The sequence below is a fragment of the Balaenoptera physalus genome, assembly GCF_965194825.1.
Source record: "Balaenoptera physalus genome assembly, chromosome: 7".
In the NCBI taxonomy this organism is placed as follows: domain Eukaryota; kingdom Metazoa; phylum Chordata; class Mammalia; order Artiodactyla; family Balaenopteridae; genus Balaenoptera; species Balaenoptera physalus.
Genome location: NC_138886.1, coordinates 97,125,980 through 97,147,414, shown reverse-complemented (window position 1 = coordinate 97,147,414; position 21,435 = coordinate 97,125,980). Strand labels below are relative to the sequence as shown.

The window sequence follows — 21,435 nt, the reverse complement described above, 5'->3', positions numbered from 1 at the left end:
CCACCATGGAAAACAGTATGGAGGTTCCTCAAAAAAATAAAAAAAGAACTACCATGTGATCCAGCAATTCCTCTCCTAGGTATATATCTGGAAAAAATGAAAACACTAATTTGATGTAAAAGATACATGCACCCCCAATGTTCATAGCAGCATTACTTATAATCAGCAAGATATGGAAGTGACCTAAGTGTCCATCAACAGATGAATGGATAAAGAAGATGCATTATACATATATACAATGGAATACTACTCAACCATTAAAAAGAATGAAATTTTGCCACCTGCAACAACATGGAGGGATCTGGAGGGTATTATGATTAGTGAAATAAGTCAGAGAAAGACAAATACTGTATATTATCACTTATATGTGGAATCCAAAAAATAAAACAAATAGACTCACAGATACAGAGAATAAACTAGTGGTTACCATTGGAGAGAGGGGAAGGATAGGGGAGGGGGAGGGGCAAGATAGGGTTAGGGGAGTAAGAGCAACAAAATACTATGTATAAAATAAGCTACAAGGATATATTGTATGGCACAGGGGATATATCCAATATTTTATAACAACTTTAAATCAACTATAATCTATAAAAATATTGAATCAATATGTTTTATACTTGAAACTAATGTAATATTGTATATCAACTATACTTCAATATAGATAGATAGATAAAATGGAGATAATAATTTTTTTTTTTTTAAAAAGAAGCTCGGACCAACAGCATCCTGTCAGGGGCTGGAAAGGGATCCTCGTAGGGAGGTACCCTGGGAACCAATTGGTAGAACATAGCTCAACAGCATCCTACCTAGGACCTCTCAGAGCCTCTGTGTGCTCACAGGAGTGGGAAAGTTGAGAGGAGAATGCAGGATGCAGAGTTTCCAATACTTACTTGGTCTCCGAGCCTACTTGTCTTTTTAAAGAAAACAAACTTTCTCCTTTTAATAACACAAACAAAATTTACAAAACAAAAGGTTTTAAAAGCTTACCAGAAGAAATGATAGTGGGGGAGAGTGCCAGGTTCCGAAGCCCCCAGACTCACATTGCCCCTCCCCAGCATATGTAACATAACTTTCACATTTGTTTTTTCTTTAAAGCACTGCCATGCAAGTATGTGCTCTAAAACACCATAGTTGAGTTTTGCCTGATTTAGGATATTGTATCAGTGAACTCACAATGCATTTATCCTTTCCTGTCTGGCTTCTCTCTCACCATTATATCTGGGAGATTCATCCATTTGGGTGTCTGTAGACTGTTTCACTCTAGGACTCTCCCACGACTCACTAGTAATTGTGTGGCTGATGTGCTTTGGCTTGCTGCAAGTTGGAACATGACTAATACTAACACACAAGAGTGAGTGTGCCTGTGCACACTGCAAAGCTGTGCAAAGCTGCTGGGTCAAAGAAGCTTCAGCCTTCAGGAGAGGACACTAACCGGCTTCCCAAAGCAAGTGTGCCAGTTCCCCCTCCCATAGCAGCCTCTGAGCACTCCTGGGGCTTCCTACCCTCCATAGGTCATCCTGGAGGGTGTAATAGGATCTTAATATGATTTTGCATTTGCTTTATTGGGGTAAATACACTCAACAGGAGATCTACTCCCTTAACATTTGAAGTACACAATACAGTATTGTTTTCTATAGGTGCAATGTTGTACGGCAGATCTCTAAAACGCATTCATCTTGCCTAACTGAAACTTTATACCCATTGAACAGCAACTCCCCATATCTGCCCCCTGCCAGGATCTGCCAACCACCCTTGTACTCCTGGCTTCAATGAGTTTGACTACTCTACATACCTCATACTAAGTGGACTCGTACAGTATTTGTCTTTTGTGATTGGCTTACTTCGCTTAGCGTAATGTCCTCCAGGTTCACCCATGTAGTCGCAAATGGCAGGATCTCCTTTTCTAATGCTTAATAATATTCCATTGTAAGTAAATACCACATTTTCTTTATCCATTTGTATGGTCAGGCCACTAACGATGGCTGTTCTCTTGCTCTCTGTACATCCCCTGCCTGACCAGTGCCTGCTTCACCTACACCCTACTCACATGACTGACCTTCCGACATACTTGCCCCAGGCCCCAGCTAGTGATAGCTTATCAAACAGTGGTGAGGGGCGTACCCCTCTGTTGGTTTCCCTAGTAACTAATAAGCCAACCTGATATAATTTCCCCTTTAACTGGCAATCCCTTTCCCCCTAGGAGCAAAGGCTGCCACCATGTCCTGCCCACCATGTGCCACACACGGTAGGGTGCTGCTCCAGGACCTTGCTTCAGACATGTAAGCTCCCCCATCAATTAAATCACTGATGTCTCTGTTACTGACTCTGGGCTCTTTCTTTGGTCTTAAAGCTGGGAAAGTGCAGGCCTTGCAGCCCTCCAGGGTGCAGCCCAACACCATTCATCTACTGACTGACATTTAGGTTGTTTCCATATTTTGGCTATTGTGAATAATACTGGAATGAACATGGGGGGGTGTGCAGATTTCTCTTCAAGATAGTGATTTTACTTGTTTTGGACAAATACCCAGAAGTGGGACTGCTGAATCATACAGTAGTTCTGTTTTCTCTTTTTGAGGAACCTCCATATTGTTTTCCACAGCGTCCGCACCATTTTACATTCCCACCAATAGTGCACAGGGTTCCCATTTATCCACATCCTTGCCAATGCTTTTCTTTCTTTTTTTTTTTTTTCTTTTATAATAGCCATCCTGACAGGTGGTGAGGTGGTACGTCATTGTGGTTTTTATTTGCATTTTCCTGATAACTAATTAAATTGAGCACCTTTTCTTATCTTTATCTGGTTATCCTCTATAACAACATACCTGTCCTAGCCCCTTGCCTATTCTATTGAGTTATCATTGTTTTCCTTTTTATTGTAATAGTTCTTTAGGTATGCTGGATGAGAACCAGCTTTTGTTGGTTATAAACGTTGTAAATATCTTCTCGCTCTGTAATTTGCCTATTTGCTCAATTCGTGGTGTCTTTTGATGAACAATAGTTCTTAATTTTAATGTAGTCAAATTTAACCAAATTTTAGCCAGTCTTTCCTTTAGATTTTTTTGGTGAATTTTATTATGTCTACACTGGAGTCATAAAGATATTATAGTCTCTTATATTACTTTGACATTCACAATCTACTTGTAATGAGTTTGGTTTATGGTATAAGTTTAGAAACAAGAATGGTTTTCCCCCATATGGACAGCCTATTGTCCTCTATTTTTAAGACCATCCTGTCCCCATCGTTTAGCAGTTAGACTTTTCTTGTCAACAGAGATGTGGGCTTGCATCTGGGCTCTTTTACTCCATTGTTCAATTTGTCTATCCTTGTACCAGTATCATTTCACGGCTGTAGGTTTACGTAATTGGTCATGGCATTCAATAGAACAGTGTCCTTCCCCTAGAGAGTGTTTTGGTTTTTTCCGGCCTGTGTATTTCCACAAATACTGTATATTCAGCTTATTGATGCCCATTAAACTATTGTTAGAATTTTAACATGGAGATTGGGGAGAGTGGTGAGCCTGGAAAGGGCATGAAAGCTCCACGCCCTTTCCCAATGCCTTGCCTTACATATCTCTTCGTCTGGCTGTTGATTCATATACTTTAGTATCCTTTTATAATAAATTGGTGATCTACTAAATAACATGTTTCTCTGAGTTCTGTGAGCAATTCTAGCAATTAATCCAACCCAAGGAAGGGGTCACAGGAACCTCTGATTTATAGCCAGTCACTCAGAAGTACAGGAAACAGCCTTGACTTATGATTGGCATCCTGACTTAAGAGGGCATCATTGGAAACTCCAGTTTGTAGCCAGTTGGTCAGATGGACAGATAACAACCTGGGCTTGTGACCTGCATCTGAAGTGGCGGGTGGCTAGTGGGACTGAGCCCCTTACCTGTGGAATCTGATTCTATCTCCAGGTAGAAAGTGTCAGAATTCAGTTGAATTCTCAGACATCTTGCTGGCATCTGAGAACTGCTCGTTGGTGTAGGGAAGTCTACACACACACAGACACACACAGACACACACACACACACACACACACAAAGTTGGAATTGGGTCCAAGAACCCATTTACAATTTCCTACTCTACACTGCACTATCGAAGACCTCCAGTAGGATACTAAAAATCAGTGGTGATAACAGGTATCTTTATATTGCTCTACATCTCAAAAAGAAAGCAACATATCACCATTAAGAATATTTGCTGTTGTTTTTTAAATAGATATCCTTTGTCAGATTAAACAAATTCAGTTTTATACCTATGTTCCTATTATTTAAAGTCATTAATAGATGTTGACTTTTATTAAATGCTTTCCTCCATCTATTGAGATGATCACATGCTTCTTTAATCTGCCTCTGGCAACCACCATTCCACTCACTGGTTCTATGAGCTCGACTTTTTTTTTTCCCCCAAATTCCACATACAACTGAGATCAAGAGTATTTGTCTTTCTCTGCTTGGCTTATTTTACTTAGCATAATGACCTTCATTTCATCCATGTTGTCACAAATAGCAGAATTTCCTTCTTTTCATGGCTGAATATTCCATTGTGTGTATTTGCCATGTTTTCTTTATCCATTCAACTAGTGACACTTAGATTGTTTCCACATCTTGGCTACTATGAATAATGCCGCAGTGAACATGGAGGTGCAGCTATCTCTTCAAGATAGTGATTTCAGTTCCTCTGGATAAATAGCCAGAAGTGGGATTGCTGGAACATATGGCAGTTCTATTTTTAAGGTATCAGGTCTTGAGTTTAAGTCTTTAATCCATTTTAAGTTGATTTTTGTGAGTGGTGTGAGATAGGGGTCCAATTTCATTTTTCTGTATTTGGATATCCGGTTTTCTCAGAATGATTTATTGAAGAGACTACCCTTTCCCTCACTGTGTATACGTGGTGCCCTTGTCATAGATTAGTTGACCATATATGCTTGGGTATACTTCCGGGCTCTCTATTCTGTTCCACTGGTCTCTGTTTATTTTTTATGCTAATACCATATACTGTTTTGATTACTACAGCTTTGTAATATAGTTTGAAATCAGGAAATGATATACTTTGCTCTTTCTCAAAATTGCTTTGGCTATTTGGCTTCTTTTGTGATTCTATATGAATTCTACAATTTTTTTTCTATTTCTGTGAAAAATGCCATTGGAATTTTGATGGGGATTGCACTGAATCTGCAGATGGCTTTGGGTAGTATACACATTTAATTCTTCCAATCAAAGAACATGAGATACAGTTCCATTTATTTCAATCTCTTTCATCAATGTCTCATAGTTTTCAGTGCACAGGGCTTTTATCTCCTGGTGAAATTTAACCCTGAGTATGATGCTATTATAAATGGGACTACTTTCTTAATTTATCTTTCAGATAGTTTGTTATTAGTTTATAGAAATAAAAGTGATTTTTGCATATTGATTTTATATTCTGCAACTTCACTGAGTTTATTTGTTCTAACAGTTTTTTGATGGAGTCTTTAAGGTTTTCTATATATTAGATTATGCCATCTGCAAACAGATACAATTTTACTTCTTCCATTCTGATTGGGATGCCTTTTATTTCTTTTTCTTGCCTAACTGCTCTGGCGAGGGCTTCCAGGATGATGTTGAATAGAAGTAATGAGAGTGTGCATCCTTGTCTTGTTCCTAAACTAAGAGCAAAAGCTTTAGCTTTTCACCATTGAGTATGATGTTAGATGTGGGCTGGTTGTATATGGCCTTTATTATGTTGAAGTACATTCCTTTTACACCTTATTTGTTGAGATTTTTTTAATCATGAAAGGATGCTGAATTCTTTCAAATGCTTTTTACTGCATCTATTGAGATGATCACAAGATTTCATTTTTCATTCTGTTAATGTGTTGTATCACATTTATTGATTTGCTTATATTGAACCATCCTTGCATCTCAGGAATAAACCCCACATGATTGTGGTGTATGATTCTTTTAATGTGCTGTTGATTCAGTTTGGTAGTATTTTGTTGAGATTTTCTGCATATAGATGCAATATAGATTCATCAAGGATACTGGCCTATAATTTTCTTTTCTTGTAGTAGCCTTGTCTGGCTTTGGTATCAGGGTAATGCTGGCCTAGTAAAATTAGTTTGGAAGTGTTATCTCCTCTTCAATTTTTTTGGAAGAGTTTAAGAAGGAATGGTGTTAATTCTTCTTTAAATATTTGGTAGAATTCACCATTGAAGTTATCTGGTCCTGGACTTTTTCTTTGTTGGGAGATTTTTGATTACTGATTTACTCTCCCACTAGTTATAAGTCCATTCAGATGTTCTATTTCTTCATGATGCAGTCTTGGTAGGCTGTATGTTTCCAGGAATTTATCCATTTTTTTAGGTTATCCAATATTTTGGTGTGTAGTTGTTCACGTTATTCTCTCGTGATTCTTTGTATTTCTGTGGTATCAGCTGTAATATCTCCTCTTTCAATTCTGATTTTATTTTCTTAGCCTAGCTAAAAGTTTGCTGATTTTGTTTAACTTTTCAAAAAACTAGCTCTTAGTTTTGTTGATCTCTTCTCTATTTTTTCTAATCTCTATTTCTGCTCTGAATTTTGTTGTTTCCTTCCTTCTGCTAACTTTGGACTAAGTTTGTCCTTTTTCTAGTTCCTTGAGGTGTGAAGTTAAATTGTTTATTTGAGACCTTCCTTATTTCTTAATACAGGTTTTTATCACTATAAATTTCCTCTTAAAATTGTTTTTGCTGAATTACATAAGTTTTGATATGTTGTGTTTCCATCTTCATTTGTATCAAGATATTTTTATTTCCTTTTCTATTTCTTTCATCCATTTGTATTCAGAAACAGGTTGCTTAATTTCCACATATTTGTGCATTTTCCAGCTTTCCTCCTGTTATTGATTTCTAGTTTCATACCACTGTGGTTGGAAAGGATAACCTGATGTGATTTCAATCTTCTTAAATTTGTTAAGACTTGTTTTGTAATCTAACAAATGATCTATCCTGGAGAATGTTCCATGTGCACTTGAGAAGAACGTGTATTTTGCTGCTGTTGGGTAGAATGTTCTGTTTACATCTGCTACAGTCCATTTGTTCTAAAGTGCCACTGAAGTCCAATATTTCCTTATGGATTTTTTTGTCTGGAAAGTCTCTCCATTATTGTAAGTGAAGTACTTAAGTCCCCTACTATTAGTGCACTGCTGTCTATTTCTGCCTGCAGAGCTGTTAATATTTGCTTAATATATGTAGTTGCTCTGATGTTGGGTACCTATATTTACAATTGCTATATCCTCTTGATAAACTGATTTCTTTATCATTATATAATGACTTTCATTGTCTCTTGTCATAGATTTTGACTTACATTTTGTCTGATATAAATATAACTGCCCTGCTCTCTTTTGGTTTCCATCGGCCTGGAATATATGTTACCATCCTTCAGTTTCAGCATATGTATGCCATTAAAGTTGAAGTGAGTCTCTTGTAGACAGCATATAGTTTTGTCTTTTTTTAATTCACACCACCACTCTATATTTTGATTAGAGAATGTAATCCATTTACATTTAAAGTAATTATTGATAAGCAAGGATTTATTATTGCATCTTCTTGTTTTCTGACTGTTTTGTAGTTCCTTTGTTCCTTTCTTCCTCTCTTTCCGCCTTCCTTTGTGATTTGATCATTTTCCGTAGTGGTACCCTTTGTTTCTTTTATCTTTTACGTACAGGTATTTACTTTGTGATTACCATGAAGCTTACAATAAAAATATAGTTATAACAGCCTATATACTTACTTTTACCAGTGAATTTTTTACTTTCTTGTGTTTTCATGAGGCAGGTACAGTGGTGATGAACTCCCTCAACTTTTGTTTGTTTGGGAAAGTATTTATTTCTCCTTCATTGCCAGTTAAAGTAGTATTCTTTGTCACCAGGGTTTTTCTTCAGCACTTGAAATATATCACTCCACACTCTCCTGCCCCACAAGGTTTCTTCTGAGAAATCTGCTAAAAGCCTTTTTGCATATAAAACAAGGGGTTTTTTTCCCTCCTGCTGCTTTCAAAATTCTGTCTTTGATTTTTATAGCTTTATTATAACGTATCTGGGTAAAGCCTTAAGTTAAATCTATATGGGGACTTAAGAGATTCATGTACCTGGATGTACATGATCTCTTCCTAAATTTGGGAATTTCTTAAAATAAGCTTTCTGCACTTTCTCTCTCTCTTCTCCTGGGACTCCCACAATGCAAATATTACTTACTTGATGGAGCACCATAATTCACACAGGCTTTCTTCACTTTTTTTCATTCCTCTTTCTTTTTTCTTCTATGACTGGATAATTTCAAATGACCCGTCTTCAAGTTCACAGATTCTGTCTTCTGCTTGATCAAGTCTGCTGTTGATGCTCTCTACTGAATTTTTTTTTTTTAAATCTCATTAATTGTATTTCTTCAGCTCCAGAATTTCTGTTTGGGTCTTCTTATGATTTCTATTTCTCTGTTGAACTTCTCATTTTGTTTGTGTATTGTTTTCCTGATTTTGTTGTGTTGTCTACATGTGTTCTCTTGTAGCACACCAAGTTTCTTTAAAACAATAAGTTTGAATTCTATGACAATTCATAGATCTTCAATTCTTTGGGGTCAGTTACTAGAAAATTATTCTGCACCTTTTGGTGGTGTCATATTTCCTTGCTTTTTCATGTTTCTTGTAACCTTGTGTTGATATCTGTGTATCTGATGGAGCAGTCATCTCTTCTAGACCTTACAAACTGATTTTGGTGGGGAAGACCTTCACATGCCAGTGGGTGCAGGGACACTGGCTGGGTGGGGTATGTTGAGTCCAGGTACAGGGCAGGCCCAGCAGTGTAGTCTCTGTGAAGTTCCATCCAGCTGAGGTGAGCACCAGCAAAGATGGCAGGGGTCCTCAACTGCAGGTGGCTGCAGTGGCTGTGGAGGTTGTTGGGATCTACAGTGGTAAAAGTTTCTGGACACCTCCTGATCTCTTTTTCTCCCATGGGGATTTTGTTGCTGAGGGGATACCTCTTGGCACTGGGTCCAGCTTGTGGGCACCCTCCTAGCAGTGGTAGCACTGGTGTTTGATGTATAGGTGCCGATGGCACAGAGACAGAGCAGAGGTCTGGAGTGCAGGCACTCACAGAGCGATGATGGCTCCAGGTTCTGGGGTGCTGGCTAGCACACAATGGTGGTGGCTCCACTGTCTCAGGTGCATGAGTGTGAAGCTACCATGGAGCTGGTATCTGAAGCATGGGTGCAAATGCAATAGCCAGGCTTCTGGGGTCTGGGGTATGCACAGGGTTGGGGGAGGCAGCTGGCAGTCCTGGTCCTAGGGCAGCACGACAGCAGCTCCTTCCAGGGAACGGGGAAATAAGGTGCAGCAGCATCTCCCTCCCTGGGCTGTTTTGTGGTGGTGATGGCTGTTGGTTACCTCAATGGTGAAAGCTCCCAATGGCCTCTGTGGAGTAGACAACTGGGGCCCATGCCAGCTAACACTACAGGGTCCTCTGCTGTGAAAGCTGTGGGGTGCCCACAGCTGCTATGGGGGCTGTTGAGGTCCTTAGCAGCAAAGGCTAATGGGGCCTCCACAGAGCAGGCCACTGCGGACCACGATGGCACAGGCAATGTGACTGATACAGATACCTCAGCCTTCTTGGTTCCTTGCCATCTCCTGACATCTCATCTAAGCTGATCTCCCACAATCCTTTCTGTGCAGTTATTCTCCGTTTTTGCTCCACTGTGTTACCACAGGTCCTTAACTGGACTCCTGAGCCATCCCACAGCTGCTTCCATTTATGGATCGAAGCCCAGTTGTTTTTATGGGGGGATGAATGCTGATATCTCCTACTTTGCAATCTTGCTGACGTCACTCCTCCCCCATTATCTTCTGAGGGAGGGTCTATTTCAATTTGTTTTTTTAATCTGGGCAGAATTCTCCACTCCTCACATGAACCTTTTGTTCTTTTCCTTTTTTCTCAACAATTATCACCTCTTTTCCAACATTTGAGCAAGTCCACCGTTCTCACTATCATAAACATGTTTCAGGTTTGACTATGTAGCATTCATCCCCTCCCTCATGCAAAAGCACTCTGAATTTCCACTAGGGAACCACTGTCCAGGGATTTGCATGTAACTTGGTCACAGGTCAGTCTGTGCATTCCAGCCACCTGTCACGTGATTGCTTTAGAGACAGACATTATTCCTAGTTCTGCATTGTGGAGTTAGGCCCAGAATTTCTGAATCCTTCTGAAAAGGGAGAACTCTCTTTCCTGCCTATACTTGAATCTGGAAGTCTATACACTGAGCTGTTCCAGCAATCTTGCCACCACAAAGCATAAATGTGAGAAGGTTTTTAATTACTGATTCAACTTTTTAATGTTTATAGCACTTTTCAGATTTTCTGTTTCTTCTTCTTAAGTGTGTTAAGTTATATTTCTCCAGGACAACATCCATAACAGTTTTCATATTTATTGGCATGGAGTTATACAGAATGTACTCTTATCTTTTTCTTAATGTTCGTCAGATTGTAGCAATGTCCCTCTTTTTCATTCCTGATATTGTGCCTTCTCTCTTTCCTGCAGTCAGTCTCACCAGGGGCTCACCAATTTTATTTGCCACTTCAAAGAACCAGCTTTAAGCTTTGTTGACACTCTACTGTATATTTATTTTATATTTCATTAATTCAGGCATTTATCTGTTTTATTTCTTCCTTTTAATTGCATTCAATTTTCTCTTCTCTTTCTAACTTTTTACAGTGGATATACTTTGTCGATTTTTAGCCTTGTTGCCTTTCTAATATGGACATTTGAGGCAGCAAAGTTTCTTCAAAATATAGATTTAGCTGCATCCCACATGTTTTGATAAGTAATATTTTCATTTGCATGATTTTCATATTATAATTCAGCATATTTTCTCAATTTCCACTATAACTTCTTCTTTGCTTCATTAGATATTATAGATGCAATTCTTAACTGTCATACATGTGGAGACTTTAGGTATCTTCTTGTTTTCAAATTCTAGCTTACTGCCAAATGTAGTTAGAGAACATGCATTGAATGATTTTGATCCTTTTTAATTTGAGATTTGCTTTGTGTCCTGCATATGGCTAATCTTAAAATATTCTTTGTGGACTTGAAAAAATGTGCATTCTTCAGCTGTTGGGTGTCCTACATATAGAATAAGACTGCTAATTCTATTGTTGAAATCCTTTATATCCTTATTGGTTTTTGTCTTCCCATTCTAAAAGTTAAAACTCCCATGATGATTGTAGATTACTCTATTTTTTTCATTTAGTTGTGTTAATTTTTGCTTTATATATTTTGAGGCTGTGTTATTAAAAGACCTGCAAATATAGAATTACTTGATCTTCCTGGAAAGCTGAATCTTTCACCATTACTTTTTTGTCTTAAAGTCTATTTGTCTGATATAAAAAGATCTACTCTATGGGAGTTCCCTGGTGGTCCAGTGGTTAAGAATCTGCATTTCCACTGCAAGGGGCACGGGTTCAATCCCTGGTCGGGGAACTAAGATCCCACATGCCACACAGTGCCGCCAAAAAAAAAAAGAGAAGAAAAAGAAAAGATCTATCCTAGCTTTCTTTAGGTTAGTATTAGCATGCTTTTTACTCTTCACCTTTTGTAGTCTTATGCCTTAGTTTGTTATTGGTTTGTTCTCTTTCACATTTTGACAACCTTTGATATTTATTTCATTTACATTTAATGTAATTACTCATCTATTGGGGTAAAAACTACCATCTTACTAATGACTTTCTATATTTTCATCATGTTCAATGTTGTTTTTTCTCTCCTTCTCTGCCTTTTGTTTTGTAAAAATTCTCCCCCATCCACCCATCCCCCATGAGTGTGAAAGTTATCTACTATTTTACAACTCTCACAAGGGTATTCTATAGACTACAATATACATTCTTGATTTTGACCCTCTTCCCCTACAATGCAAGAACCCAGGAGCCCTATGAGTACAATTCCCTCCCCCTGATAAATATGCCCTTATTTTCATGTATTTTAACACAACAAATATATTTCAAATCTCATAAGACATTATGTTTTTATACAGTCAACATTCCTTTAGACCTGCCAATGTGTTTATAATTCCATTACTTTTATTCCTTCCTGTATTTCTGACCTTCCATCTGGGGTCACTGTTGTTTTGCCTAAAAATATCCCCCCTGGTGTATCTTTGTTTGAAATATGCAGGTGATAAATCCCTTTAGTCTTCATTTCATATTATGTAGGATGATACCACCAGGTAGAGATTCAAGGTTTATGCTTATTTTCTTTAGCACTTTGAGGATAGCAGTATTCCTTGGTCTACTGGCAAACACTGTATCTAATGAGATGGGAGCTGTCCAAATCAGTACCTGCTCTTTCCTCTAGCATCCTTTAAATTCTTTCATCTGCCTTTTGTATTCAGTACTTTAACTATAATATATTTGTGTAGTTTTTCTCTCTCTCAGAGTTTGGAGGGCTTCTTGAATTTGTGGCTTAATGCTTTTCAATTTTCTGCATTACCTCCTAAAACTTGATTTTGTCTCATTCTTCTACTTTCTGGGACTCCAATTATACATGTTTAACTATCTCACAGTAACCCCTACATTCCTTAGCTCCTCCTTTGTTTTTCATCAGTTTTGATATCATTATTCTACTTTAAGTATTTTCTTTTAAGTTACCTTTCAGTTTGCTAATTCTCTCTCCAGCAGTGTACAAACTATCCAGTGAGGTCTTAATCTTAACTACAGTAAATTTCAGCTCCAGAATTTCCATTTGAGTTTGTTTTTCAAGGGTGAGTTTTTTGGTTTTGGTTTTTTTGGTATACTTTCCAATTCTCTGCCAAAAGTTTCACTCTAGTCATTTATTTATTTTAGCACTAAGTAAGCAGTTATCTATCTGGTAACTCCACCATCTGGAGCCCCTGAGAGTTAGCTTTCTTTGTAACTGTTGTTTGGTTTTTAACCACTATGTTGAAGTATAATTGACATGCAATGAATTGTACATATTTATAGTGTAGAGTTTGTAAGTATTGACACAGGCATATAAGCAAAACTTTCACCACCATCAATATAATGTATATGTTCATCATTCTCCCAACTATTTCTTCATGAACCTTGTAATCTATACCTCCTTTCCTTTCCTACCACAACCTCATTCCCAGACAACCACTCGTCTGTTTTCCATCCCTATAAATTAAATTAGCCTGCATTTTAAATTAGTCTAGCCTTTTATATAAATGCAATCATGTAGCATGCATTATTTTTTTGTTTGGCATCTTTCACCAGCATATTCTGAGAATCACCCATACCATAATGAATATCAGTTGTTCATTCCTTTTTATTGCAGAGTAGTGTTATATGGTATGGATAAATCACAATATGTTTTTCTGTTCATGTGAGCTATTGCTACGTTCCGGTTATTATAAATAAAGCTGCTATGAACATGCTGTGTAAGTGTTTGTATGGACATCTGCTTTCATTTCTCTTGGCTATGTACCAAGGAGCAGAGTAACTAGATCCTATGGCACTTGTATGTTTATTTTTAAAAGACGTTACCAAATTGTTTTCCAAAGTTCTCCAGCTGTTTTCCATTTTACACAGTGTATAAGAGTTTCAATTCCCCCACATCCTCAACAACACTTGGTCTTTTAAATTTTAGCTATTTTAATAGGTGTGTAGTGGTATCCTCTTGCGATTTTAATTTGCAGTTTCTTACTGAATAATTACCTTTTCATATACTTATTTGGCACCCACAAATCTTAGGTGAAGTGTTTGTTCAAATATTTTTGTTAGCTTGTTTATTTTCTTCTCACTGCATTTTGAGAGTTCCTCATATTATCTGGACACAAGTCCTTTATTGCATATATGGTTAAAAAATATTTTCACCTAGTCTCTGGTTTCTCTTTTCATTCCCTTGCTGTTTCTCAAAGAGCTGACATTTTGAATTTGATTAATTTACCAATTTTTTTCTTTTGCAGATCATGCTTTGGTGCTGTATCTAAGAAATCTCTATCTAACCCAAGGTCACACAAACATTCTGTGTATCCTACTATAAATTTCATTGTTTTCAGTTTTACATTTAGGTTTATATTCCATTTTGAGTTGATTTTTGTATATAGTGTTAAGTATGGATATTCATTTTTCACATATGAATGATCAACAGTTCTAAGACTGAAAAGATTGTCCTCTCTTCACTGAAATGTCCTTTGCATGTTTATAAAAAATTAAGTGTCTCTATGTGTTTGGGTCTATTTCTGGACTCTATTTTTTTCCATTGGTCTATTTACTTGTATTTATACCAATACCACACAGTCTTGATCACTATGGTTATATAATAATTCCTGAAATCAGCTAGTGTTAGCATTCCAATCTACTTCTCTTATTTCCAAATTCCAATGGCTTTTACATTTTCACAGGGTTGGCTTTTCAATTGCTAGAAAAAAACTTCTGGGATTCTTGTGGCAGCTGCATAAAATTTATTGATTAACTGAGAAACAATTAACTCTGTAACAATACTGTGTCTTCTGATCCATGAATAGGGTACTTCTTTAGGTCTTCTTTGGTTTCCATCACATCGTTTTGTAGTTCTTACTGCACAGGTCTTACATATACCTTATCAGGTTTAACGCTATATAGTTCATATAGAGTTTGCTAAGGATGTTTATAGCTGTTGAATTTCGTGAAATTCCTTTTCTGCATTTACTGAGATAATCTTATGAATTGTCTCTTTCATAATTTATCAATATGGTAAATTACATTTCTTTCCTATAGTTTTTTGGACATATGGAATACAGTTGTAATAACTATATTAATGTGCTTGTCTGCTAATTCTAACAATTGTGTCAGCTATGGGTTCATTAGAATGAGGAATTTTTCTCATATTGTCCTGCCTGGTAATTTTGATTGGATAATGGATAATGTAAAATTTGCCTTCTTGGGTGCTGTATGAATTTGTATTCCTAGTAACATTCTTTGTTGTGGGATGCAGTTAAGCTACTGTGGCTTGATATTTTCAGATCTTGTTCTTAAGTCTAGGGCTAATTATTCTCCACAACTGAGGCAAGGCCCTTTTCAGTACTCTACCCAATGTCCCTTGAATTATAAGTCCTTCCAGCTAACTGGTAGGAACAGACATTCTGGTCCGTATGAGCTTTAGTACCATTCCCTCTAATCCTTTGGGGTGCTTCATTTCCTGGCATTGGCTAGTTTCCTCACATACATTGCTCTGCAAAATAATCAAGAGGAATCCTCTGTCAATCCACAGACTTTTCTCTTTGTGCTGCTCTCTCCTCTCCAGAACTCTACCCGGCAAACTCTTGCCCTTGGGCTTTCTCAGACTCTCAGGTCAGTCTCCTCACCACAGGTAGTCTGCTGAGCTCTACCTGGGTCCCTCCCTCCCTGCTCTGGGATGTGAAAACTTTCTCAGTGCAGTCAGCTGAAATGATCATAGAATTTTTTCAGGGATCAATGTCTTTCACTGCCTTATGTTCAAAGTCTTAAAAAACATTCATTCATATATTCTGCATGTTTTTCTAGTTGTTCTGAGGGAAAATAAATCCAGTGCCTATTATCCATCTTGGCCTAAAGTAGAAGTCTGAGGGTCTCTTTTATTGTCTGTTGTTGCTGCTGCTTTCATGCTATCTTGCCTCATTATCTGCCTCGTTATGTATTTTTTTCAACATATGTAAAATTTTTTTTTTCACTTTTTAAATTATCATACAGTAAAATGGAGTTTTCCTTTAGGTGTAGAGTTCTGAGAACTTTAGCACCATATATCCATATAATTATTACCATAATCAATACAATTCAATCACCCCAAAAAAATGTCATTGGTTTATCCCTTTATACTCACATTCTCCCCCTACCTCTGACTCCTTGCAAACACTGATCTGTTATCTATAGCTTTTTTGAGAATGTCATTATAAATGGGATTTTACAGTATGTAGCCTTTTGAGAGTGGCTTCTTGCACTCAGTAAGCCTTTGGGGTTCACTCATACTGTTGCATGTGTCAATAGTTGTTTCTTTTTCAAAGCACCATAGTTTGTCTTTGCATTCACCCACTGCAGGATATTTGGGTTGTTTCCAGTCTGGGCAATTAGGCAATGGAATTGCTATAACCACTTATTTATGTGTTTACTGAACATGAGTTTTTATTTCTCCTGGATAAATACTGAGGATTGAAATTGTTGTGTCATATACTAAGTATATCTTTTATTTTTAAAATGCCCAACTATTTTCCAGAATAGCTATACCATTTTGCATTCCCACTAACATGAGAGATCCAGTTGCTCCATATCCACACCAAAACTTAGTATTGTTAGCTTAGCCGTTCTCACAAGTGCATGGTGATCCTTCACTATGGCTTTTATTTGCATTTCCCTGGTAGTCAATGACATTAATTTTTTTTAATGTGCCTAACTGCTATCCTTATGTTCTCTTTAGGGAAGTGTCTGTTCAAGTCTATTGTCCATTTTTTAGTTGAGTTCTTTGTTTCCTCACTGATGAGTTTTGAGAATTCTTTATATATTTCAGGAACAAATACTATGCTGAATATGTAATTTGCAATTATTTTCTCCCAGTCTGCAGATTGTCTTTTCATTCTCTTAACGGTGGTTTTCACAGAGCAAAAGTTTTATTTTGATGATGTCTGATTTATCCATTTTCTTCTTTTATGGGTTATGCTTTTGGTGTTAGATCTAAGGACTCCCTGGCTCAGATCACAAAAGTTTTTCTCCAATGTTTTTTTCTAAAAGTTATAGTTTTACATTTTATATTTGGATATACAATGAATTTTGAGTTAATTATTATATAAGATGTCAGGCATAGGTCAAGGTTTAATTATTGCATATGTATGAGCAACTAGTCCAACACCATTTATTGAAAAGACTATCCTTTCTACATAGAATTGCTTTTGCATCTTTGTCAAAAAATCAAATGGCCGTATTCCTATGGATATATTTCTGGGCTTTCTATTCTTTTCCATTTATCTATGTGTCAATCTCTTTGCCAATACTGAGCTTTCTGGATTACTGTGAGATTATAATAAGCCTTAATACTGAGTACTGTGATGCCTCCAACTTCATTCTCCTTTTTCAAAACTGCTTTAGCTATTTAAATTACCTTTGTACTTCCATATAAATTTTAGAGTCAGACTGCCTATATCTGCAAAAATTTTCCTGTTTGAATTTTTATTAGTATTGCATTAAATCTATATATCACTTTGGGAAGAACTGACATTTTTACTATGTTGAGTCTTCCAATCCATAAACCCAGTATGTTTCTCCATTTATTTAGATCATCTCTAATCCATTTCGTCAGTATTTTGTAGTTTTCCCTGTACAGATTCTGTATATGTTTTGTTAAATTTATAGCTATGTGTCTTGTTTTTTTTTGAGCCACTGTAAATAGTATTCTTTCAAAATTTTAGTTTTTAATTGTTCACTGTCAGCACAAAAATAATGTTGTTGATTATATATCCTGTGATCTTGCTAAACTCTCTTACTGGTTTCTAAGAGTTGTTTGTTGTTAAGAATGCTTGTGATTTTTTCCACATAAAATCATATTAGCTGCAGAGACAGTTTTATTTCTTCCTTTTCAATTCACATGCCTTTTATTTCTGTTTCTTGCCCATCTGGAATCTAAGATTTCTAGTGTGATGTTGAATAGGAATAGAGTGGACATCTATGCCTTCATCCCAATCTCAGGGAAAACACATTTAGCTTTTCACCACTAAATATGATGTTAGCTGCCAGTTTTCTGTAGATGCCCTTTATCAGGTTGAGGATGTTCCCTTTTATCGCTAGTTTGCTGAGCATTTTTATCATAAATGGATGCTGTATTTTGTCAAATACTTTTTCTGTATCAACTGGTATGATCATGTATCTTTCCCTTTGTAGGGAAAGGAAATTCCCATTGACATTATATGGTGAATTAATTGATTTTTGAATATTGCCTTCCCAGGATATACTCCACTTTGTTATGGCATATTACTTTTTTTTATAAATTTCTAGATTTGACTTCTTGATATTTTATTGAGTTATTTTCCCCTCTATATCCTTGAAAGATTAGCATCTGCACTCTTTTTTTGTACTGCCTTTGTGTGGTTTTGATATAAGGGTGACACTGGCTTCATAAAATTATTTGAGAAGTGTTCCTTCCTCTTCCATTTTCTGGATGAGACTGTATAGAATTGGTATTACTTCCTTTATTAAATGTTTGACAGAATTCACCAGTGAAACTATCTGGGCCTAGAAAATTCCTTTGGAAGATTTTTCAATGCAAATTCAATCTTGTTAATAGGAGTACTCAGGTTATCTATTCCACCTTGGATGAGTTTTAGTAGTTTGTGGCTTTCAGAATTAGTCTGTTTCATCTAAGTTGTCAAATTTATGTGTGTAGGTTTGTTCATGACTAGTATCCTTTTATGCAGGATCTGTACTGGTCTCCTTTTTTATTCCTGATATTGGTATTTTGTGTCTTTTTCTTTGTCAGTCTTTCAAGAAGTTAATCATTTTATTAATTTTTTTCAAAGAATCAGTTTTTGGTTTCATTGTTTTTACTATCTTTTTTGTCTCAAATTTCATTGATTTCTGCTCTTATCTTTTTCTCCTTCCTTCTGCTTGCTTTGGATTTTGTTCTAGTTTTCCTAATTTCTCAAAATGAAAGCTTGGGATACTGATTTGAGATCTCTTTCTTCCTCTAACCATTTAGTGCTATAAATTTCCCTTTAATTACTGTTTTAGCTGCATCCCACACATTTTAATATGCTGTATTTTCATTCTTGTTTAAATCAAAATGTTTTCTGATTTTCCTTGAGACTTTTTCCCACAACAATACTGGTAAGAAAGGGCAAGGGCAGAGCCCTTTCAGCACACACCTGTGCAACCCATGTGCCTCACCTGTACTGTGAAGGTAACTGGCAGGCCCAAGCCTAAGTGCCACCTTGACTTGGATCATTTGGTGTAAAACTAGGACAGGGATACAGACAAGGACACAGTCCCACAGACTGCTCTGCGTTTTGGGGCAACAGTGCAGGGTGAGGCCCTTGCACTTTGCTGGGCACACAGCACATGCTGGCAAAACATGAGCACAGGTAAAGCCAGTCTGAGGACAATGAGGTGATGTGGAGCAATACACAGGAGACACACCTAATTATCAGGGAGGAAGGTTTGAGGGGTTCTGGCTGCTCATACCTTGGCTGGTGTCTGGCTGCAGGGAGCTCAGAGGAAGTGGGGGTGAAGATTCGGGGGCCTCTGCTGCTGGATGCTCAGCCACTGGACAGATGATAAACCATCTCTTCCCAGTGTGAAGGACTAAGAGGCAGGGCAAAAACAGCTGGTGAGAGTGAGCAGGTTTCTCCCAAGGCTGGCGTGACCCCTCCCCACCAGCACCAGACCTGCCGTATGGGGATTTGGGGAACTCCTCTCACACCAGTGGGGAGGATGTGCAACCCACTCAGGGGGTCCTCACTGTCAGAGGCTCTCACAAGTCCCCCCAGCACAGGCTTATGTCCCAGGACACCTGTGGTGCATCACTGAAGGGGTAATGCTGGCTGGGGGACCAGCAGACAGCAGTGAGTCCACACAATGCTCAGTCCCAACCCAGGCCAGACATGGCTTCTCAGACAGGGCAGCTGTCCCCAGATGGGGGCACGCTCACCACACACTCCAGCAACCCCCCGTGTGGTGGTCAAAACCCCTTACAATATGCTCATTGTGGGGCTCTTATCAAATGCCTGCTGGAAGGCAGAGAAGGGACAATGACAGATATGCCTCCTCCAAATGCATGTCTGATTGGCAGGTGTAGCCTTGAAAGGAGACATACCATTTTGCTGATACACCGGGGCATTCGCTTGGGGTTGGCGACTCTCCTGAAGGAGGTAAAGGATCAGAACTCAGCAGACTGCGTGGAACAAGAACTTCCTTCAGAGCACAGCACTGCCTCAAATCATCTGAGGGGCCTCAGGAGCTCGGACATTTCTAACTGGACTGAAGGCGCCCACCCTCCCAGCCACCTCACCCAACACTGCATGGCCTACAGGCTCCTCCAGCAGGTGACATCACAGTGTTGTACTCACAGAGCCTGGAGCTGGGGGATAAGCAGGCCCAGACCCTCCTGGGACCTCTTACCCGGGACTTACCTCCCCAGAGCCCAGGCCACAGGTGCTGAGGTGTGGCGGGCTCACCCCAGGGTCAGAGCCACGGTCCACATCCGTGTCCTCACTGAGCATGTCCTCTGCCTTGTCCATGACGTCCTTCATCTGCTCAATGAATGTCTCCCGCTCAGCCTGCAGGATGAAGTCGTGCTCTACCTGCAACAGCACATGCAACCCTGCTGGTGGGGATGTACCTAAGGCCACTGGCCACACTGGGTCTTCACTGATTGATTTGCTTGACTTCTACTCTGGACTAAGCCCAAGAGGGGAGACATAGCCAGGGAGCCCAGTTCTCAACATCAGGGCTGCACGGTTCAGCAAGAGAAGCCACAGCTTGAGAAGCAGGCCCTCCAGGTGATGGGCCAGTGCTGCCCACAAGTGGCAGCCACCTGCAGAGGCGGGAGGACAGGTAAGGCTGGCAACCAATATTCTCCTCAGTGGGGTTGGCAGGCATGCGCCCAAAGGACACAGGGAGACAGCCTCACAGTCCCAGGGGAAGGGCCACTGACTCATCTGACCAGGCAGGACACCTAGCCTCACCATGTAGGTAGCAATCTCGTCAGGTGCATCCCCATCCAGGTCAAACTTGAACGTCACCATCTTGTGGTTGTGTGTCTCCAGCTGGCACTCCACCATCTTGTCACCCGTGTTGCACACCTACAGGACACTCGGGCAGTGAGACCAGGGAGGAGACTGTGCCTAGCCAGCCCTGTCTTGCCGGCCCGTTCTGCCTGGCTACTCACATTCAGGATGGTCAGCCGGGGCCGGCTGGCCCTCTCCTGGCGGGAGCGTGCACGCGTGGACCTGCGGTGATGTTTCCGAGCGGCCTTGCCTTCCAGCTTCCCCCCACCAAATGCACCTTCACAGCTGTCACTCATCTCTCTTCCAGAAGTGACGTCGGAACCTCCATAGCTACGCAAAAACCAAGAACGTTACAGTACCCAAGGGAAGGGCCTGCAAGCCTGCCTCATGTCGGAAACTTGGCTTTTCGGGAAACACCCAGAAGCTTTACTGTCTGGGTGTGCTCACCTGGAAAACCTAGAGAGTCTAAAGCTAGCCATGCCCAGCAGAGAGACCCCTGAGCCCACTGCCCCTTCTCCCCCTGTAACATCTGTCCTAGGCAGTGTTGGAGTCGTAGAGAACACATGGCCTTTCTGACCCAGGACCTAGGTCCTCTTAGCTCCTGGCCTGAATCAGGCTTATTCAGCTTACAGTAAATGTCAGGATTAAGACACAATCCTCCCCCGTGCCTCAGTTCCCCCATCTGTTCAACAGCAAGGGGAACACGCCAACCAGATGGAGCT

At 39.1% G+C, this 21,435-nt stretch overlaps 1 protein-coding gene across 8 annotated transcripts in view; it reads right to left on the bottom strand.

Annotated features, from left to right (window-relative positions):
* Positions 1-21,435, bottom strand: part of WNK2 (WNK lysine deficient protein kinase 2) — a 148,552-nt gene that overhangs the window by 54,677 nt on the left and 72,440 nt on the right. For all 8 annotated transcript variants that reach the window (XM_082469422.1, XM_082469423.1, XM_082469424.1 and 5 more), the window contains 5 exons: positions 20,875-21,043; positions 20,672-20,788; positions 20,117-20,287; positions 19,801-19,846; positions 19,170-19,289 (listed from right to left, as the gene is read on the bottom strand). In XM_082469422.1, the coding sequence (XP_082325548.1) occupies positions 19,170-19,289; positions 19,801-19,846; positions 20,117-20,287; positions 20,672-20,788; positions 20,875-21,043 (623 nt within the window). The remainder of the gene's footprint in view (positions 1-19,169; positions 19,290-19,800; positions 19,847-20,116; positions 20,288-20,671; positions 20,789-20,874; positions 21,044-21,435) is intronic.